Source organism: Rhinatrema bivittatum, unplaced genomic scaffold (assembly GCF_901001135.1).
Source record: "Rhinatrema bivittatum unplaced genomic scaffold, aRhiBiv1.1, whole genome shotgun sequence".
Taxonomy (NCBI): Eukaryota; Metazoa; Chordata; class Amphibia; order Gymnophiona; family Rhinatrematidae; genus Rhinatrema; species Rhinatrema bivittatum.
Genome location: NW_021820281.1, coordinates 325,256 through 351,996, shown reverse-complemented (window position 1 = coordinate 351,996; position 26,741 = coordinate 325,256). Strand labels below are relative to the sequence as shown.

Sequence of the window (26,741 nt, the reverse complement as noted above, 5' to 3'; positions counted from 1 at the left end):
GATTTCCAAATCCTTCTAGTTTATGCCCCTCCAGGCCTGCTAGAGTCAGACACCTCTCCCATTCTAGAAACTATAACTTTACACCTTAACCTTGACTCCCCAGCTATAATCTTGGGCGACTTCAATTTACATGTTGACAAAGTTCCCCTTTCAACGAACTGCGAAGCATTCCTCACCGCAATGTCCGCAATGGGTTTCAAACAACAAATCAACAAACCCACTCACAAAGGAGGACACACACTCGACCTCTTCTTTACAAATGCCGGCATATCCCAAACTAATCAACCTGACTGTCAACAAGTCCCATGGTCAGACCACTCCTTAATCACCACCAGTTTTTCCCTACCACAACCAGATTTTAAGCCTGACTCAAGACCCGCTTTCCTCTACAGAAAAACATGTAACTCTGAACTCCTCAGCAAAGTTATAGCCCCAGAACTACCATCCATCGATGTTTCTACACCTAATTCCGCTATCCAATCATGGACCAAAATAACAAAAGAAGTAGCAAACACACTTTGCCCTCTGACCACCAAAAAACAGTCTTCAAAGGCATCCAAAAGACAACCCTGGTTCAATGACGAACTGCGAAATCTCAAAAAACTACTTCGGCAGAAAGAAAGAAAATGGCGTAAAGCCCCCTCTCCAGCCTCACTTTCAGACTACAAACGCACGCTCCACCAATACAAAATCAGTACACAGAAAACAAAGAGAGACTACTATGCCCGACAGGTTCATCACATCATCTATGATTCAAAAGCTCTATTCGCCTTCGTTTCCAATCTCACCAAACCCATCACTCCTGATATACCACCCGAACTTTCTCAGACCAAAGCAGACGAACTGGCTCTTCATTTCAGTAAAAAAATCTCTGATCTCCTTAATCAATTGCCATTAACCACTAGCTCTCAAGATAACACTTACATTCTCCCCAACAAAGATATCCAACTTAACTCATTCGAACCCATCATTGTCACAGAGATACAATCGGTGCTGAAGAAAATGAAACCTTCATCACACCCGTTTGATCAAATTCCCTCCAAAATGCTACTTCTCATTCCTGATATTATATCAAAATCTCTTGCTGAAATTATAAACTGTTCCCTGTCCCAGGGTATCTACCCAGATGAGCTAAAAACAGCTTCAATCAAACCCCTCCTAAAAAATCGAATCTAAATCCAAATGATCCCAACAACTTCCGCCCTATTTCCAACCTTCCATTCATAGCCAAAATAATGGAGAAATTGGTGAACACTCAACTTTCCAACTACTTGGAAGACCACGGAATTCTGTCTCCAAACCAATATGGCTTTCGAAAAGCTGCAAGCACAGAAACACTACTTCTTTCACTCTCAGACTTCCTCCTCTCCGGAATCGATAAAGGCAAAGCATTTTTACTAATCCTCCTTGACTTCTCGGCGGCCTTTGATACCGTCAACCATTACCTCCTGCTAAAACAACTGGCAAATATTGGAGTGACAGCTACTTCACTAACTTGGTTCAAAACCTTCCTGGAAAACAGAGGTTACAGGGTCAAAATACATAATACAGAATCCCAATATCACCCCTCCACTAGAGGGGTGCCACAAGGTTCCTCCCTGTCACCCACTCTATTTAATATATACCTTCTACCACTTTGTCAATTACTCACAAAATTAAACCTGAAACACTTCCTCTTCGCTGACGACGTACAGATTGTGATCCCTTTAAAAGAATCAATCTCGATAACAATGGAATACTGGGACAATTGCTTACTAGAAATCAAACACCTCCTCAACAGCCTAAACCTAGTCCTCAATGCGTCTAAAACGGAATATCTCCTTATAGCACCTGAAAACAACAATACACTTTCAAAGCCTCCAACACTCCTACAAACCACACATGTAAGAGATCTAGGAGCCTTCTTAGATAATCGTCTTAGCCTCAAACCATTCATTAACAGAACTACCAAAGACTGCTTCCACAAATTACATATCCTGAAAAGAATAAAGCCACTTTTCCACGCGCATGACTTTAGATCAATCCTGCAAGCAATAATCTTCTCCAAACTAGATTATTGCAATTCTCTTCTACTAGGCCTCCCAGCTTCCTACACCAAGCCTCTACAAATGGTACAGAACACAGCAGCCAGAATCCTCACAAACTCCAGGAAAATCGACCACATCTCCCCCATCCTCAAAGACCTTCATTGGTTACCGATCCACTTCAGAATTATGTATAAAACCATCATGATTATCTACAAGAACATCCATCAACACACTCAACTCGACCTACAAATCCCTTTTAAAAAACACATATCAGACAGACCAATCAGGGAACACTACAAAGAATCACTACAGATTCCACATGCCAAAACCTACCATCATAAATCCTACAGCTCAAGAGCTCTCTCATCAGCAGGTCCAATCCTTTGGAACTCCATCCCACCGGACTTAAGAAAAGAACCATGCGCTCCAACTTTTAGGAAAAGACTAAAAACTTGGCTTTTTAAAAAAGCTTTCCCAGATCTGGATTAAATTCCCCACTCATCATCAGCATAAACACAAAAGTTAGGAACTGTAAAAAAAAAAAAAAAAAAAAAAACCCCACTAAATTCACACGCAGTCACAGCAACATTTTATTATGTTTCACAACAATATCATATCTGATCATTTTGCTACACATCTATATTTTATATTTTATAATATTATACTTATTTATTAATTGATACAGCTGGTTAAAATGCTAATAGTCATTCTACAATTCCTCCCCTTTCATTTCCAAGTTATGCGTCCATGTTTTTTGTAACTTTCTCACATCCAAAATATTGTTTTAATTTTTGTTAAGTTTCATACTATATTTGTTGTTGTATTGGGAAATGTTCTCTACTTTGTTACTCTCTGCCTTTACCCACATTGTTAATTGTAAACCGGGTTGATGTGATTCCTATCATGAAACTCGGTATATCAAAAATAATAAATAAATAAAATAAATAAATAAATTTGATCATTTTGGCCCTGTGTCCATCAATACCTTTTTCATATGCGTGGTACATCCTTTGCGTTTACTGTGAACCGATTTCTCTGGGACAACATGAGGGGCATCTCATTCCCTAATGCGTATGTGAAATGGTGGTGTAGATTGATACTGCTCGGAAAAAAAATGTATTCTGCAAAAGAATGGATCTCCTGGGACACGCCCACTATAACACACTTTCCTAATCTGAGCCACCAAACTTGTATCTTAGATAAATACATAGATGAAACTGAATGGTTTATAAAGAAGAGAGATTTTGTTAAACGCTGGGACTTGTATCTCAAATCTCTCTCCCCCTTAGCTCAGGGTGTGATTCTCAATGACTTACCAATTGATTAGCCTTAACTTAATTGTTTTTCTTCCATTGTCTTAGTAATGATGTAATGTGGCTCTCATACTCACTCTGACGATTCAGGATCCTGCAGTTTGGGGTGGGTGCTCAGTATGGTGCTCCTTTTTCTCAAAGCTGAGTGTATTCACTTTGTTAAATGACTTACCAGTTTGTTGATATAATGATTGAATAAACTAGAATACCTTTACCTGATTAGTTATATTTTTTTCAGGTGGTGCTACACTGTTTATGCTTTGTTATTTGTCTTTGTTGATTATTCTTTGTTCAATAAAAATGATTGGATAAGTTCTTGGAGGAGAAGTCCATTGCCTTCTATTAATTAAGTTGACTTAGAAAATAGCCACTGCTATTACTAGCAACAGTAAAATGGGATATATTTAGTTTTTGGGTACTTGCCAGCTTCTTATAGTCTGGATTGGCTACTGTTGGAAACAGGATGCTGGGCTTGATGGGCCCTTGATCTGACCCAGTATGGCATGTTCTTATGTTCTTAAAAAAGAAAGCACTGAAGACCTACCTGTTTTGCCAAGCTTTAAAGACTACAGACAGGCCCGGCGTGATCGGGTGTGCAATACTGTGCATTTGCAAGGAGCGGCACACCCAGGGAGGCGGCAGGCACCGGTGGAACCTAAGCAGCCAAAGGAGGACAGAGCGCGAGCCTCCTGCTGTCTTCAGGCCATAAGGCCCACTGATCTTTCTGCTTGGGGGGGGGGGGGGGGGGGAGAGTGGAAGCTGCGCCACGGCCCAAAGACAGCAGGAGGCCTGCGGGGTCATAGTGCAGCTCATCCAGCCATGGCTCACTGGTAACAGGAGCTCGTATGTGTCAATGAGTGAGAGCCTGTTTGGGTGTGCATGTGTGTGTGTTTTGTGTAAGAGCTTGTGTGTTTGTGTGCCTGTGAGAGCCTATGTGTCACATACACACACACATAATGTATCTGTGAGGGAGAAGGAGCCTGTGTACATTAGAGAGAGGGAATGTGTGACAAAGAAGATAAAATTTGTGCAGCCCTACCTCCCCCATCCACGACAATCTCAGGGTGACTGGAAATCAAACGATCCCAGTATGGAGAGCAGATTTTTAAATCCTTATTAGTTTTAATTACTGTGTGTAATTTAAAAAAAATTTTTTTTGGAGAGGGGGGGAATAGAACATTTTTTAATTGGATATTTTAGTCATCAGATGTTTTGAAATATTTTCTTGGTGTTTGAGAAATTTTAGATATTCTATTCATAAACTGGTTTGAAATAAACACAGAGGAACACAATTTTCATTGAGTTAGATCTGACACTTGTTTTTTTATTAACGTTTGACATCTGAATCCAAAAATGACCTCTTTTTTCTCGTTTTAAGGTACAGGATACCCTCCCTTTGTCCAAAAATCATACAAAATGTACATAGAAAGGAAATAAAAGAAAAAAATGACCTGAATATACTGTTTATTTAGTTATTTTATTCTTACAAAGGCTATATATTGTTACTGTAAATCAAATTGTGTACAAGTAGTACAGTTCTGCTACCAAACATACATATTAAGGTAAAAATTTACGCTTATAGCTTTTCCGACAGTGTTCATAAGAACATAAGAACATGCCATACTGGGTCAGACCAAGGGTCCATCAAACCCAGCATCCTGTTTCCAACAGTGGCCAATCCAGGCCATAAGAACCTGGCAAGTACCCAAAAACTAAGTCTATTCCATGTTACTGTTGCTAGTAATAGCAGTGGCTATTTTCTAAGTGAACATAATTAATAGAAGGCAATGGACTTCTCCTCCAAGAACTTATCCAATCCTTTTTTAAACACAGCTACACTAACTGCACTAACTACATCCTCTGGCAACAAATTCCAGAGTTTAATTGTGCATTTGGTGAAAAAGAACTTTCTCCAATTAGTTTTAAATGTGCCACACGCTAACTTCATGGAGTGCCCCCTAGTCTTTCTATTATCCGAAAGAGTAAATAACCGATTCACATCTACCTGTTCTAGACCTCTCATGATTTTAAACACCTCTGTCATATCCCCCCTCAGCCATCTCTTCCCCAAACTGAAAAGTCCTAACCTCTTTAGTCTTTCCTCATAGGGGAGCTGTTCCATTCCCCTTATCATTTTGGTAGCTCTTCTCTGTATCTTCTCCATTGCAATTGGAGAAATTACTTACCTGATAATTTTGTTTTCCTTAGTGTAGACAGATGGACTCAGGACCAATGGGTATAGTGTACTCCTGATAGCAGTTGGAGACAGATCAGATTTCAATCTGATGTCAGTCCCTAGTACATGTACCCCTGCAGTAAGTGCAGCTCTTCAGTATTCTCCTCGAAAAGCATTGTGGATATATGTGTGACTGACTGATTTAATTAACTTGAAATAACTTCAATAACTTGATTAGCTTGAACTGGTTGAGGTGGCTATAGCTGGAGACCACCAGTGCCCTCAACCGGAAACATCGACACCCGGTAGGATGGGTGTCCTAGATGAAGGAAGCATAGCTTACCCTTGAATCACCCACTCCCGGGGATGTCCCCCGAGAATTCCATGAGTGACGGCAGCCGTGGGTGGGATGCTGAGTCCATCTGTCTACAATAAGGAAAACAAAATTATCAGGTAAGTAATTTCTCCATTTCCTAGCGTATAGCAGATGGACTCAGGACCAATGGGATGTATAAAAGCTACTCCCAAACCGGGTGGGAGGCTGCCCGTGACCCACTTAGTACTGCCCTTGCAAATGCTGTGTCCTCCCGAGCCTGAACATCCAGGCGTTAAAACCTGGAGGTGTGGATGGAGGACCATGTCGCCGCCCTGCAGATCTCGGCGGGTGACAGCATCTTGGTTTCCGCCCAGGCTATGCAGTTGCTCTCACTCTTGGTTCCGTAGCATGACGATGTGGCCACCTGTACCTTGATGGCGTTGAGGGACAATCCCTTCTGTAGGTCGATCTGTAGGAATTCCAAGATCGTGGGAATTTTGACTGAACGTAGTATGGTGTCATGGTCCTCGCACCAGGCTTCAAATACTCTCCAAATCCTTATGTATGTTAGAGATGTGGAGAACTTGAGCACTCGGAGTAGAGTGTCAATTACAGCCCCCGAGTGTCCGCTCTTTCTCAAGCAAGTCCTCTCAATGGCCAGACCGTAAGAGAGAATCGAGCTGGATCCTAGTGGAGGGTCGGCCCTTGTTGGAGCAGGTCCCTGTGAGGAGGTAGTGGCAGGGGGGTCCCTGTCAGTAGTCTTTGCATGTCTGCATACCACGGTCTTCTTGGCCAGTCCGGGGCCACAAGACGTACTGGTGACCTGTGTTGTTCTATCTTGTGAATGATTGCACCCAATAGGGACCACGGCGGGAAGGTGTATAACAGAGTCTCCTGTGGCCAGGTCTGTACCAGGGTATCGATCCCCCGGGACTGAGGTTCCCGCCTGCGGCTGAAGGAACTGGGCACTTGGGTGTTTGACCAGTTTGCCAGGGGGATCCATGGTTGGTGTCCCCCAACGATTCACTATCAGTTAGAATGCTGCGGTCCGACAGCTTCCATTCTCCTGGGTCTAGATCTTCTCTGCTGAGGTGATCCACCGTGATGATGTCTTTCCCGGCGATGTGGATGGCTGAGATCTCCAGGCAATTTGATTACGCCCACGACATTAGGAGGTCTATTTCCAGAGATGTCCGTTGGCTTCTGTTTCCTCCCTGACGGTTGATATAGGCCACTGTTGTGGCGTTGTCCGACATTACTCTGACCGTTTTGTCTCGGGGTCTGTGACTGAACCGTAGAAAGGCTAGTCTGACTGCCCGGGCTTCTAGGTGATTGATGTTCCATCCCGACTCTTATACGTTCCACTGCCCTTGGACGGTTAGCTCCTTGCAGTGTGCTCCCCATTCTCGTGGGCTTGCATCCGTGGTGAGCAGGACCCAGGTCGGTGAGGATAGTCTTGTTCCCTGGCTCAGGTGGCCGTCTTGTAGCCATCGTAGCTGGGTGCGAACTCAGCCCGGGAGCTGTAGACGTACGGTGTAGTTCTGAGACAGTGGGTTCCATCGCGATAGAAGTGAGCATTGTAGGGTTCTCATGTGAGCTCGTGCCCCTGGCACTACTTCCCGTGTGGATGCCATGAGACCAAAGACTTGTAGGTAATCCTGTTCACTCAGCAGGGTTTGTAACTGATTCATCAGTTTTGATCTCCTTGTCGGTGTCAGGATTACCTTGTCCTCTTTGGGGTCGAATCGGTCTCCTAAGTATTCTAGAGACTGTGAGGGCTGCAGACAGCTCTTTTTTGCATTGACTACCCATCCGAGGCTCTCCAGTAGAGTTTTGACTCTGTTGGTTGCCTGGTGACTTTCCTCTGGGGATTTCGCCCTGATCAGCCAATAGTCTAGGAAAGGATGTATGAGGATTCCTTCCTTCCTCACTGTTGCCACCACCACCACCACTATGATCTTGTTTAATGTCCAGGGTGCTGTGGCTAACCCGAAGGAAGGTGCCCAGAACTGGTAGTGACGGTCCAGGATTTTGAAGCATAGGAAGCGCTGATGTTCTTGATGGATCGGAATATGTAAGTAGGCTTCCGACAGATCCGGGGATGTGAGAAACTCTCCCGGTTGTATCGCCCTTAATACAGAGCATAGGGTTTCCATGTGGAAGCGGGGAATCTTCAGGTGATGGTTGACCGACTTGAGGTCCAGGATGGGCCTGAACATTCCCTCTTTCTTGGTGACGATAAAATAAATGGAATAATGCCCAGTATTTATTTGTTGTGGAGGTACTGGGGTTATGGCCTCTAGGGCTAGCCATCTGGTCAGTGTAGCTTCCACTGCCACCCTCTTGGAGGGGTCGTGGCAGAGGGATTCCACGAACTTGTCTGGAGGGGTTCGGATGAAATCCAGGTAGTACCCCTCTCGAATGATGGTTAGGACCCACTTGTCCGAAGTTATCTCGACCCATCTTTGGTAGAATAGAGCAAGTCTGCCCTCCTATGGCTTCTTCCTTTGGACTGGTCGGCTGATTTTAATTGAGGGGTGCGGCTAGGGCCTGGTCCCGAGCTGGTTCCCCTTTTGTTGTGCTTGTTCCGAAGGACTGGTTCCTGCCTGTAGGACGAGGCACTTGATAAGTGTTTCTGTATGGATTGAAGCACTGTGAGCCTCTGCCCCTAGAAGATCAGGGGAAGGGTCGCAGTTTTCTCTTATTCCTGTCCTCTGGTAGCCGCGGCAGGGGGACTCGCCCTATTTGTTAGCAAGTTTCTCTCGTTTGCTTCTGAACAGGAGGGATCCCTTGACGGGCATCCTTGTGAGTCTCGTTTTGGAAGACGCGTCGGCCGACTAGTTACGGAGCCAGAGCTGCCTCCTGGCTGACCCAGCTGATAACCCTCTTCTAGCTGCGGTGCGCATCAGATCGGAAGCAGCATCCGCGATGAATGATACTGTTGGTTCCATGGCTTCCCCAGGACTGTTGCTCCTGGTCTGTGAAAGGCAGGCACGTGTCACTACAGCGCAGCAGGCCGCTATCTGTAGGGACATAGCAGCGACGTCAAAGGACTGTTTGAGGATAGATTCCAGACATCTGTCTTGAGCGTCCTTGAGTGCTGCTTCTCCCTCCACCGGGATAGTAGTGCGCTTCGAGACCGCGCAGACCATGCCAGGAGATCTTTGGCAGCTGAGTCCAGAGGGTACATGGCTGCCAGAGCCCGGCCCCCTTTGAACGCAGTTTCTGGGGCCTCCCATTTCAGATCAATTAGTTGCTGGAAGCTCGTTCCTGGTGAAGAAGCGTCTCATGGTTCAATGGGGTAGTCCCCCCTGGTGCAGGTTTTATGGCCTGGATTGGCCACTATTGGAAACAGGATGCTGGGCTTGATGGACCCTTGGTCTGACCCAGTATGGCATGTTCTTTTGTTCCCAGAGGGAGTTCCCCTTCTTCCAGAGGTTCTGACTCCTCATCTGAGATGTCCGTGTCCCTGAAGGTGGGGCTTCTGGGTGGTGGGATCACTTCCCTGGGCCTAGAGGGTCCCGGTATATTGAGGTCCTCTGGTGAAGCCTGAGGCCGTATTATAGGCGGCCCCAATTGTATGTGGATGAAGGTATGCCGGCCTTTGAAGAATTCCACCCAGGAGATGGATGCTGGGTCTAGACTGAGGGGCGCCGTGTCCCTGGGGAGCCCCGTTTGAGGGGGGGGGGGTCTCTCTGTGTAATACTAGGACTGGTGTACTGCTCGAGAGGCTGGGGTCCAGTACCGAGTGGGTAGGGCCATGATTTGGGTCCCCTGGGGCCTCGTCACACTGTATGCACAGGGCCGTGGCCTCCTCATGCTGTGCAGCTCTGGTATGGCATGCTGGGAAAAGGCTCTGAGCTTTGAGTTTGTTTTCCCGGCTGTGCCATGGCTTGTGCGCGTATCGCACCGTTGTGCGCTTAGGTGAGCATTGAAGTTGCGCGCGTAGGTTTGGTGCGCGCATGCAGGAAGATGTGCGCACAGTTGTGCGCGCAGGTCGTAGTTATGCACCCAGCACAGTAAGCGCGTGGTTAGGCGTGTTGCTTGTGCGCTCGGCACTGGTGCGTGCAACGTTGTGCGCACATAGGATTTGTGCGCCCGGCTCGTCCCTGTGCGCACGGATCGAAACGGCGGTGGACAGAGCCAAAATGGTGACGGCAACCACACGGGCAATATGGCGACCACCTCGGAGGGTCTCCACGTGGCTGACCCTTGGATCTAGCCGGGGCCTGGCCCTGTTGGGGCGGATCAACCCGGTGGCACTGGTCCCGGCCGGCGATCTGTGCAACTCCTCGAGCTTCGGAGACCGAAGTCTTTAAAGAAGATTTCTACCTTACCTTGTCTTCGGCGCTTCCCGGCTTCATTCCAGGCGGTCTCCAGCTGTGGGGGGAGAGGGCAAATATCTTCACCGCCACGCTCGAGGTTGCACCCGCTGCCTCTCAGCCACGCCCAAAATCAGGGGCTAGTCCCCGCCGCGAGTCGGCCGCCGGACCAAGGCTCACCTCCGAGGGATTGCGGAAATCACCTAGGGAATTCTCAACAGGGGGAGGGACCCGAAGGTGTCACCGCAGGACAGCGGGGCTCGTCTGTTGTGGTAAGATTTCTTGTTTCTGGTTTTCTCCGGTAACTTTACTCTAATGCTGTCAGAGCATGCAGATAGTCCCTAACTGCTATGGAGACGGAAAAATACTGAAGAGCTGCACTTCCTACAGGTGTACATGTACTAGGGCTGACGTCAGATTGAAATCTGATCCGTCTCCAACGGCTATCAGGAGTACACTATACCCATTGGTCCAGAGTCCATCTGCTACACACTAGGAAATTACAAATATGGAGACATAAACTGGAATGGAAACCCAAAAAAGCCACTCTGCATTCTGTGCAAAACAGAAATATAGCACCTAACAGACTTCCAGGATCTGAAAAATTGTACACAAACTAATATGCACAAAGTTACACCTCAAACAGTAACAATCCTATCTATGAAAAGGTTGCCCTTCTCTGTAACTTCTCCATCGCAACTATATCTTTTTTGAGATGCAGCGACCAGAATTGTACACAGTACTCAAGGTGCGGTCGCACCATGGAGCGATACAGAGGCATTATGACATTTTTCATTTTATTCACCTTTCCCTTTCTAATAATTCCCAACATTCTTCCTGTAATTTATCACAATCTGCTTGTGATTTAACTACTCTGAACAATTTTGTGTCATCTGCAAATTTGATTATCTCACTCGTCGTATTTCTTTCCAGATCATTTATAAATATATTGAACAGTAAGGGTCCCAATACAGATCCCTGAGGCACTCCACTGCCCACTCCCTTCTACTGAGAAAATTGTCCATTTAATCCTACTCTCTGTTTCCTGTCTTTTAGCCAGTTTGCAATCCATGAAAGGACATTGCCACCTATCCCATGACTTTTTACTTTTCCTAGAAGCCTCTCATGAGGAACTTTGTCAAACGCCTTCTGAATATCCAAGTATACTATATCTACCGGTTCACCTTTATCCACATGTTTATTAACTCCTTCAAAAAAGTGAAGCAGATTTGTGAGGCAAGACTTGCCCTGGGTAAAGCCATGCTGACTTTGTTCCATTAAACCATGTCTTTCAATATGTTCTGTGATTTTGATGTTTAAAACACTTTCCACTATTTTTCCTGGCACTGAAGTCAGGCTAACCGGTCTGTAGTTTCCCGGATCTCCCCTGGATCCCTTTTTTAAATCTTGGGGTTACATTAGCTATCTGTGGACAATCTCGCCTGATGCTCCAACAATAGTCATCCATCATATGTACATCCCATCTATCCTGATGCCGTTCCTTCATGCCCTTCAAATCTTGGTGGAATCATTCACCTTGCTCATCACTGACTGCACCAAGGTTTTTCGGGAAGTCAGCAAGATGGCTGTGCATAAAATGCACCTTGATGCTCATGTTGCAATGAAGCATTTTGAAGCTCTCCAAGGGTTTCTGGACAATTTCAGTGTAATTCTGTGCTCGTGTATTTCCAAGAATGTCCTTGACAAGGTCTCTCCCCCCCCGCAGTGGTGGTAGGCTCTGCTCTGTCTCCCCCTAGCAGCTTAAAATACTGAAAATGCTATTTGTGAAAATATCTCTCTCCCCCCATACAATTCTGGCACTTACCGTAAACTGCGAAAAAGTTATCGCAGTTTGCGGTAATACCTATGGAAAGCACTAAGATAGGCTGTTTATCGCAAAGTGCGCTATTACCATAAAACACGCCCCTTTTCCTATTGCATGCGATATTTAGTGCATTTTGATAAATCCAGGCCTAAGATAGGCTGTAGAACAAAAACTTGACGTGACAGAAGAAAACTAACTGCAGTTTTGAAATCAGCAGGCCTATTTAAGTCTAAAATAGCTGAAAAATCGAACTCAACAGGAATTAAGTTAAAAATTGTTCCCCAGTGTAATTATTCTTTTTATGAATATGATTTCACTATTATGATTGATGTTTTATATTTCTTGACTTTATTATTTAATGTTTCTGTTGTGGAGTCTCAGTTTTAGTGGACCCTTGGGCCGACCTGTAAGAGACTGGGAGAAGGTGTTCACTGTCTCTAGTACACTGCAGGACGGGAGGCAGATGTCAGGCAGGACGTGGATGGTGCTCTTCACCCCGGAAGCTGGTGCTCCCCCGGGAGGAGCCCGTAGGGGTCCAGCCGCTGGGACTTAGGCGAGTCGTGGAACTTGAGACTGAAGCAGGAACTGGAACCAGACAAGAACAGCGGGCAACGCTGTAGCAAGACTCGGATACTGGAACCAGGCAGGAACTGTAGCAAGACTCGGGTACTGGAACCTGGCACGAACTGTAGCAAGACTCGGGTACTGGAACCAGGCAGGAACTATAGCAAGATTCAGGTACTGGAACCAGGCAGGAACTGTAGCAAGACTCGGGTACTGGAACCAGGCTGGAACTGTAGCAAGCAGGCAGGGTCCAGGCAAGTACTGTAGCAAGCAGACAGGATCCAGGCAGGTACTGTAGCAAGCAGGCAGGAACGGAGCGAGTTCCAAAGGCAACCCACTCTGGGGCACGGAGCAACTGGGAACCAGATGGTAACCCCGCTGCAAGGCAAAGACTGAATGTCCACGGCCGGCTTATCAAGGCCGCGGCGTCTGACGTCAGGAATTGGGCAGAGTCACCAATGGCGGGAACGGGCCTAGAAAAGCATCCAAGTGGCACGCGCGCCTAGGAGCAGGGCGTCCATGGGAGGCTTCCCAGCAGCGTTGCCCCCATGGGGACACCGCCGAACAGGCCACGAAGTAGGCCACCAGGAGCGGGAACGGGTCCAGGAACATGGAGGTAAGGATCTGGGCGCGGCACTCGCGGCCAGAACCGTAACAGTTTCATGAAGAATGGTAATGTTTCTCTTTTTCCATTGTTGCTCTGCATACAGAGGCTGGCTTGTTGTGGGTTCCAGTTCAGTTCTTCGCAGCACATTTCTGTTCATACTTTCTGATCTCTTTATTCTATATTTGGTCAGGGTCTCTGTGTTCTGCATATGTGACCAAGGTGATGTATTTTGCTGGCATGTAATTTCTGTGTAGGGATCTATAGCAGCCTGGTTTGTTCTGTTTTCCTAATAGGAAGTATATTGGTGTTCTAGGACCTGGTGTAATATATGCAGTGTTGCCTTTTCATAGATAAGGTTGTTAGGGTTGTTTTGGTATGGGAGGGTTACTATATTGTAATGGCAATTATGTTTGTTCATGGCTTTCTGAGGGCCAAGCTCACATCCAATACGCATTACAAAAAGTCTAATTCCATAGGAGCTCCAAATGAATTTTTGCAGAGTTCTCTGGTTGGCAGCACAGCAGTGCATGTAAATATAAATATCACAACTTGTATATTTTGCCTCACAAGACTGCACTTGAATGCTTTTTTTCATGTAAAATTTGTTATAAATGCATAACTGAATCATGTGAGTCTGTAAAGGCTGTGAGGCTCTGTGTGTGTGTGGGGGGGGGGGGGGGGCGCGTGTGTGCGAGGCTGTAAGGTTTCCCTAGGATACCTCATATCCTTCCCTATCCATGGGTTCTGGGGGGAGGGGGGGGCACGAGTCAGCTTTAAAAACTAGACTGCAGGACGGAGCTGGGCTTTATCTGATGGGCCCCGGACAGAGCGTGAAGGACTCAGGGAGGGGAGGGGGGCAGCACAGTAACTTCTCACCCAGGACAGCAAAAAAGCAGGCACCGGCCCTGACCCTGAAATGTCACCTTAGCTGCATGCTTTCAGCTTTCTGCTCATTTATTGGATTATACTCCTGTTGATTTCTGTTTCTATGCTTCTCTGTATGTAACGCACTGGAATCCACTGCAAACCTTGTACTGGAAAGTTGCAGAATATAAAGCTTTTTTTAAAATAAATCCCGGCCTGCTCGCTGGGAGTAACCCAAGGTAATTTACCCTGGGGCAGGACTCTTCACAGAGTGTGATCACCCTTCATAAGAATTACCCAAAGCGGATGTTGCTCCTGAGCCAGACGGCACCTGTTGAATGTTAATGATAGATCCCTCTCAGTGATAAGTTTGAAAAATGCTCTCGGCTGCCAACGGTGAAAGGGAGGAAAGGCTGCTGAGGTCTGGACTGGCTGTGACTCGCTCTACTGGAGCGACACAAGAATTATGCAGACACTGCAATGTTCAAACCCAGGCTTTCAGACCCTGCACAGGTCCCTTCTTTTGATGATTAATGAATCACATGCCCCACGCAGGTACCCAGCTAAACAAGAGGGCTTTTATCTAAACCTTCTTCTACCAGTCAATGGCACTAAATAAATTAAATATGAGGAAGACAGGAAGGGGAAAATTAAGCAACAATGATCCCAGTAAGAAATGGCTAAAGAAAAAAATTCAGCCACTTCACCCCAGCAGCTTTTACCTGCAGGATTTGCACCAATAATCCAAGCAAAATTAAGGAGGTAATTTTCAAAGGAGTTATGCACGTAAACGTAACATACTATCCTAGCAATTTTCAAAAGCCACTTACTCCAGTAAAAGTGCACTTATATGAGTAAATCCTATGGACAATTCAATGGCATATATTGTAGCAATTTTCAAAAGCTCACTTACTCCAGTAAATGCTTTTTAAAATCAGGCCCAAAGTGAATAGTTGTGCTTTGATAATTGTCCTAAGAAAAAGTACCAGTAGAGATCTGAGATGCAAAGCTACACGTGAGGCTGCCTCCCCTAATCTAACGGCCATCCACTATAGGCTCCTAAACTAGGCGGGCAAGATTACACACATTGAATGCCATGCTCACTTTCAAATGCAAAGGGTATTTCCACAGCTAAAATGCTATGTTATCCACAGAAATTGCTTTCAACATGAATTGCTTATATTATGAAAAGAAAGTAAGGAGACCTAGTAGTAATAAGACCAAAAGAGAAGGATCGAACACTGGGCGGTAGAATGATTTTCACTGCGGCAGAGGTGGGATTAGAACTCGGATCTCCACGTTCCACTGCTCAGTTTATGTTAAACTTCTGAAGCAAACCTTGTCATAAGGCAGAACTGAAACTGCGAAAATAAGGAAGCGCCCACTGCTGTGCAACGTCCAGGACCTTATTTCTGGAGCTAGCAAGAGATTGCTCTATCCTGGAGTCTGGCTCGGAGGTTTAATTCCTCCACCTACCCCTACCGAGGGACCCTCAGCCCCTTCCTCAGGCCTCGCCCCCAGGAGACTGTAGCCGGAGCGGCACTGACCAGACCTCTCCTCCTCTTCACCCTCCTGCAGTGCGATCAGCGCGGGCTGGAGAGCCGAATGCGCGGCCAAGTAGAGAAGCAGAAATCGCCAGCCGAGAGCTGCGCTCGCCCTTACCCTGCCCGCCCCGGGGGGCTCCCGACGCCTCACCCATGCCTCCTCCTCGCTCTCAGACCTCAGAGCCTGGCGCTGCATGGAGGGGAGGGCGAGGGATTTCCACGGAAAGGGAGGAGCGGTGACGGCTGCGAGGTGGCGCCCCCTGGAACTTTTATCTTCTCTGCCCTCCAACCCACGCAATTCAAAGAACTGCGGCACCAACCAAGCCCGTGCAATTTACAGCCAGGAAACGAGCTGCCCCCACCCCTGTCTGTTCTGCAGGGAGGGCGGAGGGGGTACAGAAGGACAATGCAGCTGCTGCTGCTGATTTCCAGCCTCCCACCTCAGGTTACTCCTGGGAAGGGAAGGAGGGGGTCAGGGTTTCCTTAAAGTAAGGTCCTAGAACACTGGGAAAAGTCTCCAGCCTGGGTAAAAAGTTACTAGAAGCATGAGGGTGCCCAGTGCTGGCAGCATAAGACTGGTAGGGAAGGAGGGGCGAGCCTCACACTCGTACATACTCGCGATCGCTCTGAAACTGACATGCACAGTTGCAGCAGCGAGACAGACTCATAGGCACATACTCCTATGCAGTCTCACACACATTCTGAGATGCACTCACTCACAGTCTCAGAAACTGAAACACATACTCGTATTCCGTCACAGCCCTGAGACAGGCTCACATACACTCTCAGAAACTGACACACACATACTCACAGTCACAGCCCTGAGACAGGCTCACTTCCCACACTCTCAGAAACTGACATGTACAGAGTTGCATTCTCTCAGTCACGCACATTCTGGGATGCACTCAGACACCAATACATGATCACGCACTCTCTCAGATATAAACACACTGATTACCTGCCCCTTCTCTTGGGCTGCCTAACCAAGGGCACTACAGAAACATTGTGTAAAATCTGTGCACTTGTTGTCAGCTCTCTGAAGCCATCTTTACATGCCCTCCTCCCTCCACTCACTGTATCCACTGAACAGCCCGGCCAGCTCACACAGAGCCCTGACTAGAAGGGCAGATAACTTCTACTGATTCCCAGCAGCACAGGAAAAATAAAATTGAGGAACAAAACATCACTCTCTCCTTTTCTTCTGCTGCTGTCAAGTTTCTCATAAAGTCGTGATAATCACTCAAGGCACAATAAAGCTCTGGAATTGGTTGCCAGAGGATGTGGTTAGTGCAGTTAATATAGCTGGGTTTAAAAAAGGTTTGGATACGTTCTTGCAGTAGAAGTCCATTACCTGCTATTACTCAAGTTGACTTAGGGAATAGCCACTGCTATTAATTGCATCAGTAGCATGGGTTCTTCTTAGTTTTTGGATACTTGCCAGGTTCTTGTGGCCTGGTTTGGCCACTGTTGGAAACAGGGTGCTGGGCTTGATGGACCCTTGGTCTGAGCCAGTATGGCATGTTCTTATGTAGTTAGTGAGATTGCTTGATATGAGGCCTATAATTTCTCAGAATGCATATTCAATTTTTCTTAGCTTGCCTGCTACCAAGAAAGGAGTCATGAGCTCAGATATATTAACGAGGAGTGAATGATGAGGCTAAATGTGCAGATTACAGGGAAAACAGAAGTTCAGCAAGTTAATGGCACCTAACCTGCTGATGTGGTTAGCACAGATGGCAAGGACTAGGGGTGTGCATTCGTTTGCAACGTATTGGTAATCCGCAATGTATAGGGCCATATTTGTTCTATTCGTGGGGAAGCGAAACGTATTGCGATTCCCCACGAATACAACAAATCTTCACCAAATTATTAGACCGTCTAAAGGAGCGAATTTAACCCCCTACACACACCCTCCTGATTCCCCCCCCCCCCCCCCCAAGACTTACCAAATCTCCCTGGCGGTCCAGCGGGGGTCCGGGAGCCATCTCCTGCACTCGGGCCATCGGCTGCCGATATTCAAAATGGCGCCGATAGCCCCTGTGACATAATAAGGGCAAAGGCTATCGGCGCCATTTTGATTACTGGCAGCCGATGGCCCGAGTGCAGGAGATCGCTCCCGGACCCCCATTGGACCACCAGGGATTTTTGGCAAGTCTTGGGGGACCCCCCTGTCAAGAAAGTGATCTGAAGTTGACTCCACAGTTGCTCTGGGGAAGGAGGTGAGAGATGCAGTGCTGTGGTCGTGAGGGTGAAAGATGAGTTGCGTCAGGGTGGATTGTGAGACTGTTGCACTGAAGGTGGGGGAAAAAAAACCACTCAGCGCCTATGTAGCAAATCTGGCAAACCAATTCAGCACTTTTCATAGGAAAGGCAGCAATGCAAACATTGCAGTGTGCCACACTCAAACTGACACGCACGGACTCGTATTCAGTCACAGCCCTGAGACAGGCTCACTCACACACTCTCAGAAACTGACACGCACATACTCAGTCACAGTATGTGACAGTGCACCTCCTATTGGGAAACCAGAACAAGCTGCACTGCTACAGAACCCTACACAAAATCTGCACTGCTACAGATCCCTACAGAAACCTGCACTGCTACAGAACCCTACAGAAACCTGCACTGCTACAGATCCCTACAGAAACCTGCACTGCTACAGATCCCTACACAAAACCTGCACGCTATCAGAATCCCTCACCTCTGTCACACACGCAGAACACAGATCCTCACCAAAGACAGGATAAGTGATCGCCGTCTAGAAACAGAAAGATGTAGACAAAAACTGAACTGAAAACCCCAGGAAGCCAAACTATGTATGCAGTGTAACACTGGGGAAATAAAAACAAATGCATTTCTTTCTGCACTGTGCAAATTACAAAGAGATCAGAGATGCACCTTTACCAAGCCTGACAGTCAAACTCTGCGCTGGATCATCCAGCCTATCTGCTTGCTCATCCTACAGGGAGATCGGGGCTTTCTTCATCAGCTGGGGAGGGGGAATCAAGAGCCCATGCAGAGCGCAGAAGGCAGAGCAAGCTCGAGCATGCTGATCCAGGTTTCTGCTACTCGGATTGTTCACCTTACGATCCCAGCGATGTTTATCTAACCTATCGCCCAGAAGCGAACAACATTCAAATATTCCAGTGATTCTTAGGAATGAAGAAAGCGTTTGATGTCCACGTGAGCCCCTTCTTCAGCACCAGATCAGTGACCTTCAGGAAGTCTGGAGGGATGGAGGAGTCACACAAACGTCACAGTCTTGGAAGTGTGGGCAGACTGGGGGAATGGAGGAGACGTGGGGGCCTGGGGCTAAACTGAAAGGAGTTACAGCAAAGACAACAGGTGTTCACTTTGATTCTGCACTTTCAAATTGTTAAAACTGATAAATGACCTTTTTTTTTTTTTACAATTAAGCCTAGTCTGGTATCCCTGCAGCACATAACTAGTAAGGTTCCTCTCCTCAGGGTGAACTCAGTTTAGGGCTCCTCTGTCACCTCCCGTGCAACCAGCCGCTAGCCCAGTCACTCAGGCCTGTACCAATGGCCGGCCAACTCGGGACCTCGCGAGCCACACAGTGGTGGCAGGGCATGCAAATCTCTCACACACACTCACTGTGAAAATCCAGAAATCCCAAGGACTCTCAATAAGCAGGTGGATGTCAGCCTAGTTACATGGTACAGTGAACAAGACTATTAAATTAAAAAATGTGTCTTTTATAAAAGGGAAAGCAAGTACAAATGAGAACAGGAAAGAGTTCAGGCACTGGTTAGGCAGATGTAGACCATTAATAAGGAAGTTCGCAGAGGCTAAAATGAATGCAATGATTTTATATGAAAAGCAAGAAGCCTGCAAGAGTCAGTGGGATCACTAGATCAGCTGCGCCTCCTTCCATTACTGGAACTGATTCGGCCTCCCCAAATCCGGTTATTAAGGACCTTTATTTTCAATTTTTAGATTATTTCCCCTGGGAATTTCAATTTTATAACTTTTCCAATTATTTTTCCATTTATTTGGTATAACAAAGTCATTTTCCCACTGATGTTTTTGCTATAACATTAAAACTCCCAGGAAAAATAAAATAAAATCTGAAAACAAAAGTCCCTAGTTATTATTATATCTATGAATATGTACACATTTGTGTGTTTATGTATTCCACAAGCCCGGTCAAGTCTCCATCTATGTACATTAAAGGAGAATATGGTAGTTGGGCAGTTTCTAAGTCCCTAGTTATTATTATATCTATGCATATGTACACATTTGAGAGTTTATGTATTCCACAAGCCCGGTCGAGTCTCCAACCACGTAGATTAAAGGAGAATATCACAGTTGGGCAGTTTCTAAGTCCCTAGTTATTATTATATCTATGCATATGTAGACATTTGTGAGTTTATGTATTCCACAAGCCCGGTCGAGTCTCCATCCACGTAGATTAAAGGAGAATATCGCAGTTGGGCAGTTTCTAAGTCCCTAGTTATTATTACACCTATGCATATGTACACATTTGCGTGTTTATGTATTCCACAAGACCGGTCGAGTCTCCATCCACATCGATTAAAGGAGAATATCACAGTTGGGCAGTTTCTAAGTCCCTAGTTATTATTATATCTGTGCATATGTACACATTTGTGAGTTTATGTATTCCACAAGCCCGGTCGAGTCTCCATCCACGTTGATTAAAGGAGAATATCACAGTTGGGCAGTTTCTAAGTCCCTAGTTATTATTATATCTGTGCATATGTACACATTTGTGAGTTTATGTATTCCACAAGCCCGGTCGAGTCTCCATCCACGTAGATTAAAGGAGAATATTGCAGTTGGGCAGTTTCTAAGGCTGCACCGCCTTTGTTCCAGTGTGGAAGGATTTAAAAGCCGATCTGTTCACATGGAAGAACGCTTTTGGCAGAGGGATATCCACAAAAAGTCATAAAGCTACCCTTAGATCTGCTGCCGTTTCACGGGAGCTGACATCGATGCCACCAAGATTTAACTACTCTGAACAATTTTGTGTCATCTGCAAATTTGATTATCTCACTCGTCGTTTTTCTTTCCAGATCATTTATAAATATATTGAAAAGTAAGGGTCCCAATACAGATCCCTGAGGCACTCCACTGTCCACTCCTTTCCACTGAGAAAATTGTCCATTTAATCCTACTGTTGCGATCCTGCCCGCGAGGAGCGTGGGCAGTCTCTTACCTTCACGGCCAGTCAGGCCGCGGATGCTGCTGCTTCTCTCTCCCTGAATCAGCTGGGGCCGTCCCCGCAGCTGTTGCCATGTGGCCGGCTCCTCTGTTGCTGTTTCTGCCTTCCCCCGACGTGTTGCTGCGATCCCGGGACCTTCAGCCAGCAGGGAGGCCGTCCCTGCCGGTGCCTGCTTCAGCCCGGGTCCTCAGCTGGCAGGGAGCTGTCCCTGCCGGTGCCTGCAGCCTCTCACAGCTCCCTGCAGACAGCACTTCTCTCTTCAGCCTTGCAGCGTGGAGCGGTGCTTGCAGCCTGCTACAGCTCCATGCTTCCCCTGCAGCCAGCCTTACCTCTCTCTGCTTCTTCCTGCTTCAGTCCTTGCAGCTGGGAGCTGCTCCAGCGACCTGCCTTCACCCAGCTCCAGCCAAGGGCTGCTCCGCTGCTTCCCTGGGTCTTCCACTTGGCTGAGGATGCCACCAGCTTCCAGCTCTTCTCTCCAGCCTCCTAGGGCGCGGGCGCGCACCTCTCTGCTCCTGTTCAAGGGCCAGCCAGGTGTGGCCCCCTGCTGACTCCTCCCTAGGCGTTGTCCACCTCAGCCCTACTAAAGGGCTCAGCGTTCAGTCTGTCTTTGCCTTCACAAGGAGCTGGTCACTCCTGAGATCCTTCGCTCCAGGAAGTCATCCGTGTTCCAGCACTTCTGCAAGGTCCTGTGTTTCTTGTTCCCTGTCGAAGCTCCTCGTCCAGTCCTGATGTCTGCCTTCTGTTCCAGTCCTGACGTCCGCCTGCTCTTCCAGTCCCAAGGTCTGTCTCTTGATCCAGTACCCGTGTTCCAGTCCTGATGTTACCTGCTGTTCCAGATGTCCATGTTCCAGCCCTGAGGTGTGTCTCCTGATCCAGTATCCGTGTTCCAGTCCTGATGTTTCCTGCTGTTCCAGATGTCCTTGTTCCAGCCCTGAGGTCTGTCTCAGTCCTTGTTCCTGACCCTGATGCTTTAACCTGCCTTAGGCTGCCAGGAGTGCAGCAAACCTTGCCTTTGGCTGCCAGGAGTTTAGCAAACCTTGCCTTTGGCTGCCAGGAGTGCAGCAAACCTGCTTTAGGCTGCCAGGAGTGCAGCAACCTGCTTCTTCCCTGTGCTCTCCCGCTCTCAGCGTGGTCCGCGACCAGCCTCCCGGGGCTGTGTAGGGCGCGCATGGGACAGGGTGGTCCACGGCTCAGTCCCGTGGGTGGTCTGAGTAGGGCGCCCTGAGGGACAGTGCCCATGTCTTCCTTCAGCCCTCGTTCCTGTCCACCTCTGTGCATCTAGTACCTCGTCCTGAGTCCACGTCTGCTCCTGAGTCCACCTCTGTGCATCCAGTACCTCGTCCTGAGTCCACGTCTGTGCCTAAGTCCACGTCTATGCATCCTGCACCTCGTCCCTGAGTCCACGTCTATGCCTGAGCCTACGTCGTTCCTTAGTCTCGTCTGAATCCATGTTCCAGTCTTCGCTGCCCTGGCCTCCATCCAGCCTGCCGCTTCGTGCCTTACCCTGCGGCAGGTCCAAAAGGGCTGGGAACGGTCGGAGGACTGTTCACAAAACCAACATTGCGTTGTTGGGTCTTCCGAAGCGTGCAGGTCCGGAGAAGGGCCTGTCTTCCGGTCATCACTCCAGCCTTGCTCCCGTCCAGCCCACGCTCGGGCATGCCACGCCTCCCGCGGCACCTCTTCAGAGTTCCTCTGGGGTCGAGCCGTGGCCCAAGGACACACATCTCCCAGGAGTGGGATCGCTCTCCTAGCGCTCCATAACACCTACTTTCTGTTTCCTGTCTTTTAGCCAGTTTGCAATCCACGAAAGTACATCGCCACCTATCCCATGACTTTTTACTTTTCCTAGAAGCCTCTCATGAGGAACTTTGTCAAACGCCTTCTGAAAATCCAAGTATACTATATCTACCGGTTCACCTTTATCCACATGTTTATTAACTACTTCAAAAAAGTGAAGCAGATTTGTGAGGCAAGACTTGCCCTGGGTAAAGCCATGCTGACTTTGTTCCTTTAAACCATGTCTTTCTATATGTTCTGTGATTTTGATGTTTAGAACACTTTCCACTATTTTTCCTGGCACTGAAGTCAGGTTAACCGGTCTGTAGTTTCCCGGATCGCCCCTGGAGCCCTTTTTAAATATTGGGGTTACATTTGCTATCCTCCAGTCTTCAGGTACAATGGATGATTTTAATGATAAGTTACAAATTTTTACTAATAGGTCTGAAATTTCATTTTTTAGTTCCTTCAAAACTCTGGGGTGTATACCATCCGGTCCGGGTGATTTACTACTCTTCAGTTTGTCAATCAGGCCTACCACATCTTCTAGGTTCACCGTGATTTGATTCAGTCCATCTGAATCATTACCCATGAAAACCTTCTCCGTTACGGGTACCTCCCCAACATCCTCTTCAGTAAACACAGAAGCAAATAAATCATTTAATCTTTCCACGATGGCCTTATCTTCTCTAAGTGCCCCTTTAACCCCTCGATCATCTAACGGTCCAACTGACTCCCTCACAGGCTTTCTGCTTCTGATATATTTAAAAAAGTTTTTACTGTGAGTTTTTGCCTCTACAGCCAACTTCTTTTCAAATTCTCTCTTAGCCTCTCTTATCAATGTCTTACATTTAACTTACCAACGTTTATGCTTTATCCTATTTTCTTCTTCCAATTTTTGAATGAAGATCTTTTGGCTAAAATAGCTTGTTAGGGTTGTAGTATTTACAATTTTTGCAGGAAGCGGTAAGGTTGAATTATTTACAAATGTATATATGCGGGGGGGCGCTCTTGAGCAGCGACCAAGATGGCCGCTTAACCAGAGAGCTCCGCCAGACCTTGCACTTACAACTTTAATGACCCCTTTTATTTTTATACTTTTTGGATTGGAACCACTTAATAACACTCCAGAATGTCGAAGGCCAAGACTGGAAAGATAGACGCGGCTTTTGCGGCGGTTTCGGGGTCGAAAAGAGCGAAACCCGATCCCCCTACACCGGAAAAAACAACCACCAGTAAAGTAATGGCGTCTGCGGATCTTGTTCTGGTCGAACTCAAACAATTAAAAGACATGCTTCAGGTAAATACTGATGCCACGACAGCGATCGGGAACGAATTGAAGTCAGTAGCCCAGCAAATGATGCACTTTCAAGCACGGCTGGACGACGTTGAGGCCCAGACTTCTTCTCTATTATTAACTACGTCATCTATTCCTACTATCCGCCAGGAGATTGCACATATACAGTCTGAAATTGAAGATCTTTCCAACAGAAACAGACGGAACAATCTTCGAGTGCTCGGTATCCCAGAGGGCGCTGAAGGTACGGATGTTATTGCATTTCTATTACATCTTATTCCATCTACCCTAAAGATAAAATTTGATAAACCTCTAGAAATCGAGAGGGCGCACCAGATCCCTGCTAGACCCTTGCGAGAGTCGAAATATCCGCGGCCTATCATTTTCAAGGTTCTCCGCTATCCTCAAACACAGCTTATCTTGACAGCGGCGAAGTCTCAAGCTCCTCTTACCTTCCAGGGTAACCCCGTTCTTTTTGTTCCTGACTTTGCCAAAGTCACAGCGGCGAAACGGAAAAGTTTTTTAGCATTACACCCTCGCCTCAAACTTTTAGGGGCGCAGTATGGTCTATTATATCCTGCTCAAATGAAAATAACATACCGCAACCGCACGCAAACCTTCACTAGCCCAGAAGCGCTCGAAGACTTTCTCCGGTCGCATAATCCAGCTACGGACATGGTAACTTGAACATGCATATAATAGTCTGCCTATGTACAACCACAATGGTCCTTTTCAGACATTCAAGAAAGCAAAATGTCTAGGGACCAACTTATCATGGATACTTTAGTTTTCCTTTTTTTTTTCTTTTCTTTTCTAATATGTGACCTGAATACAAGGCTACAGGATTCAGAATGTTAGAATCTATGTTTATGTTATTTAGCGAAACAGCGAGGGGCCTGTTCTACATTACTAATTGATCACTACATCCAATATTTCAGATAATAGACGATGTGAGAGGTTGGTGATTAAACCTGGTTTCCATATCCCTACCTGTTTCTTATGGGGTATACTGTTACATTAAATACGGTCTGGCGAGAGAGGATGGTTGTCTGCGACCTCTGGCACTACAAGAGGCTCGTTGGACTAAAGCAGCCTATATGGCTTCATTTTTTCTTTTCAGATGGTTTTTTTTCCTTTTCCTTTTTTCTTTGCCAAGTCATCACCATGAGGCATTACAATTGAAGAATAGGCTGAGCAGAAAACCAAGAACTCCCAGATGCCTTTGCTGTATTGTAGCCTGTCAGAGGTGAATGAACTCTGAGTGCTTTTCTGAGCATGACTTGCAGAATATCCCTGAGATCGACCTACTGGCAGGCTCTGCAAAGCTTATAATTACAGGCCAGGAAGACATTAATGACAACTGGGTCCAGGATGCAGGCTTTTGTCTTACAAATGTCTATTTCAACGAACAAGAAGCCAGGTGAATGAAGATGCCCCTGAGGGGACAGTTTTAATTAAGTCCTGGCTCCAAAGAACGGAATTCATGCAGAGTTTCTATTCAAACTAGAGACTGGCTATTTGTTTACACAAACAAAGAAGAACAAAAGAAGAACAGAAGAGAACACATTGCATCAAAGCCAGGATGATACAGGAACTATGGAAGGGTGGTTTCAGGGAAGACTAGTATAGTATGATTTTTACAAGTGAATGGAGTATGACCTCACAAGCATTTTCTATACAGGATAGATTGTCATGACAACAGAATCATGTGTTTGTGGGCGGTTACACCTTTCTGGAAGTTTCGGCAATACTGTATGTTTTAATTATAAAAGAAGGCTCTCTTCCTGTGTTGGATGAGATGCTAGGTATTACAGATAGAGGGCATATTGCATCTCACAGGAACATTGACTTTTAAGAAGCCAAATAAACTAAATTTGAAAACCTCTTGTTGATTTGAAATGTTCTTGTGCCCTAAGCTTTGAGTCCAAAAATTAGACATTTTGGCACCCCAGATGGGACACTAATAGCTGTTGTTATTATAATTATTAATTATTAATAAGCTGTAGTATTACTTTTGGCGGACGAAAGTATACTAGGTTCTTGAATGGTTCATTGGCTGGTCATTCAAAGATTGAGTTGCCCAGGTAGACTGGAGGATTATCCCGGAGAATTATGAGTTCAGAGCAGATGTGGAATGAAGTTGGATCCATTTTGTGAGTATGTAACAAGAAAAAAAAAAAAAAAAGGAAAAATCTGTAAGTATCAATGTTTTTATTTTATTTGTTGTACAGTGTATATAGATTGTGTGTTACATCGGGTTTAGAATACTTTTTGCAAAATGTTCTTTAATATATGTTAGGGAGACAGGACATGAGTTGATGATTTGATTAAAATCTAAATTAAGTTCTGCTATTTTCAGATTGAACAGTTGAAAAAACAGAGGGGTAGCCAGCACTAGTCAGTCTGGGGTCTTTTGTCCTCAGACCGCATGGCTTGGGCTCGGCAGTAGTTTCACTTTCACTTTACACCTGGGGAGCGGCTGGTTGTGAGTGTGTAGATTCAGAAGGAGAAAGAGGGAATAAGTTACAATTGGTAAGTTGAAAGTTATAATTAGTATAAGAAGGAGTTTTTGTTTAGTGGAATATTCCCCAAAGTTTGGTTGTTGTTCTTACAGGAAGGTGATAATGGCTTTAATCTTTTACAGCAGGTTACATGTGGTTAATTTCTTTCTTTTCCTTCTTTGATTAGCTTTAACAAGGAAGCCTATTTTTGTCTGTGTGCATCTATTTATATAAGTTAAGATTTTGTGTAAAATGGTTCCTTGTAAGAAAAGTTTAGTGATTGTAGTTGAACTTAAATCTGGACATTAGTGAACTGCTGGCAGTGTGGTATATAGGGACATTTGAATTAATTGCTGCAGTTCATTAAATAGAGAAAGGAATCTTTCAGTGCTATGTTGTTTTTCAT

General features: G+C 46.2%; 1 protein-coding gene across 1 annotated transcript in view; it reads right to left on the bottom strand.

Annotated features, from left to right (window-relative positions):
- LOC115081351 (C-type lectin domain family 2 member D-like) overlaps nt 1-15,754 on the bottom strand; it is a 31,328-nt gene extending 15,574 nt beyond the window's left edge. Inside the window, exon 1 of the mRNA XM_029585831.1 lies at nt 15,562-15,754. Within this exon, the coding sequence (XP_029441691.1) occupies nt 15,562-15,754 (193 nt within the window). The remainder of the gene's footprint in view (nt 1-15,561) is intronic.
- Nucleotides 15,755-26,741: the final 10,987 nt, after the last annotated feature.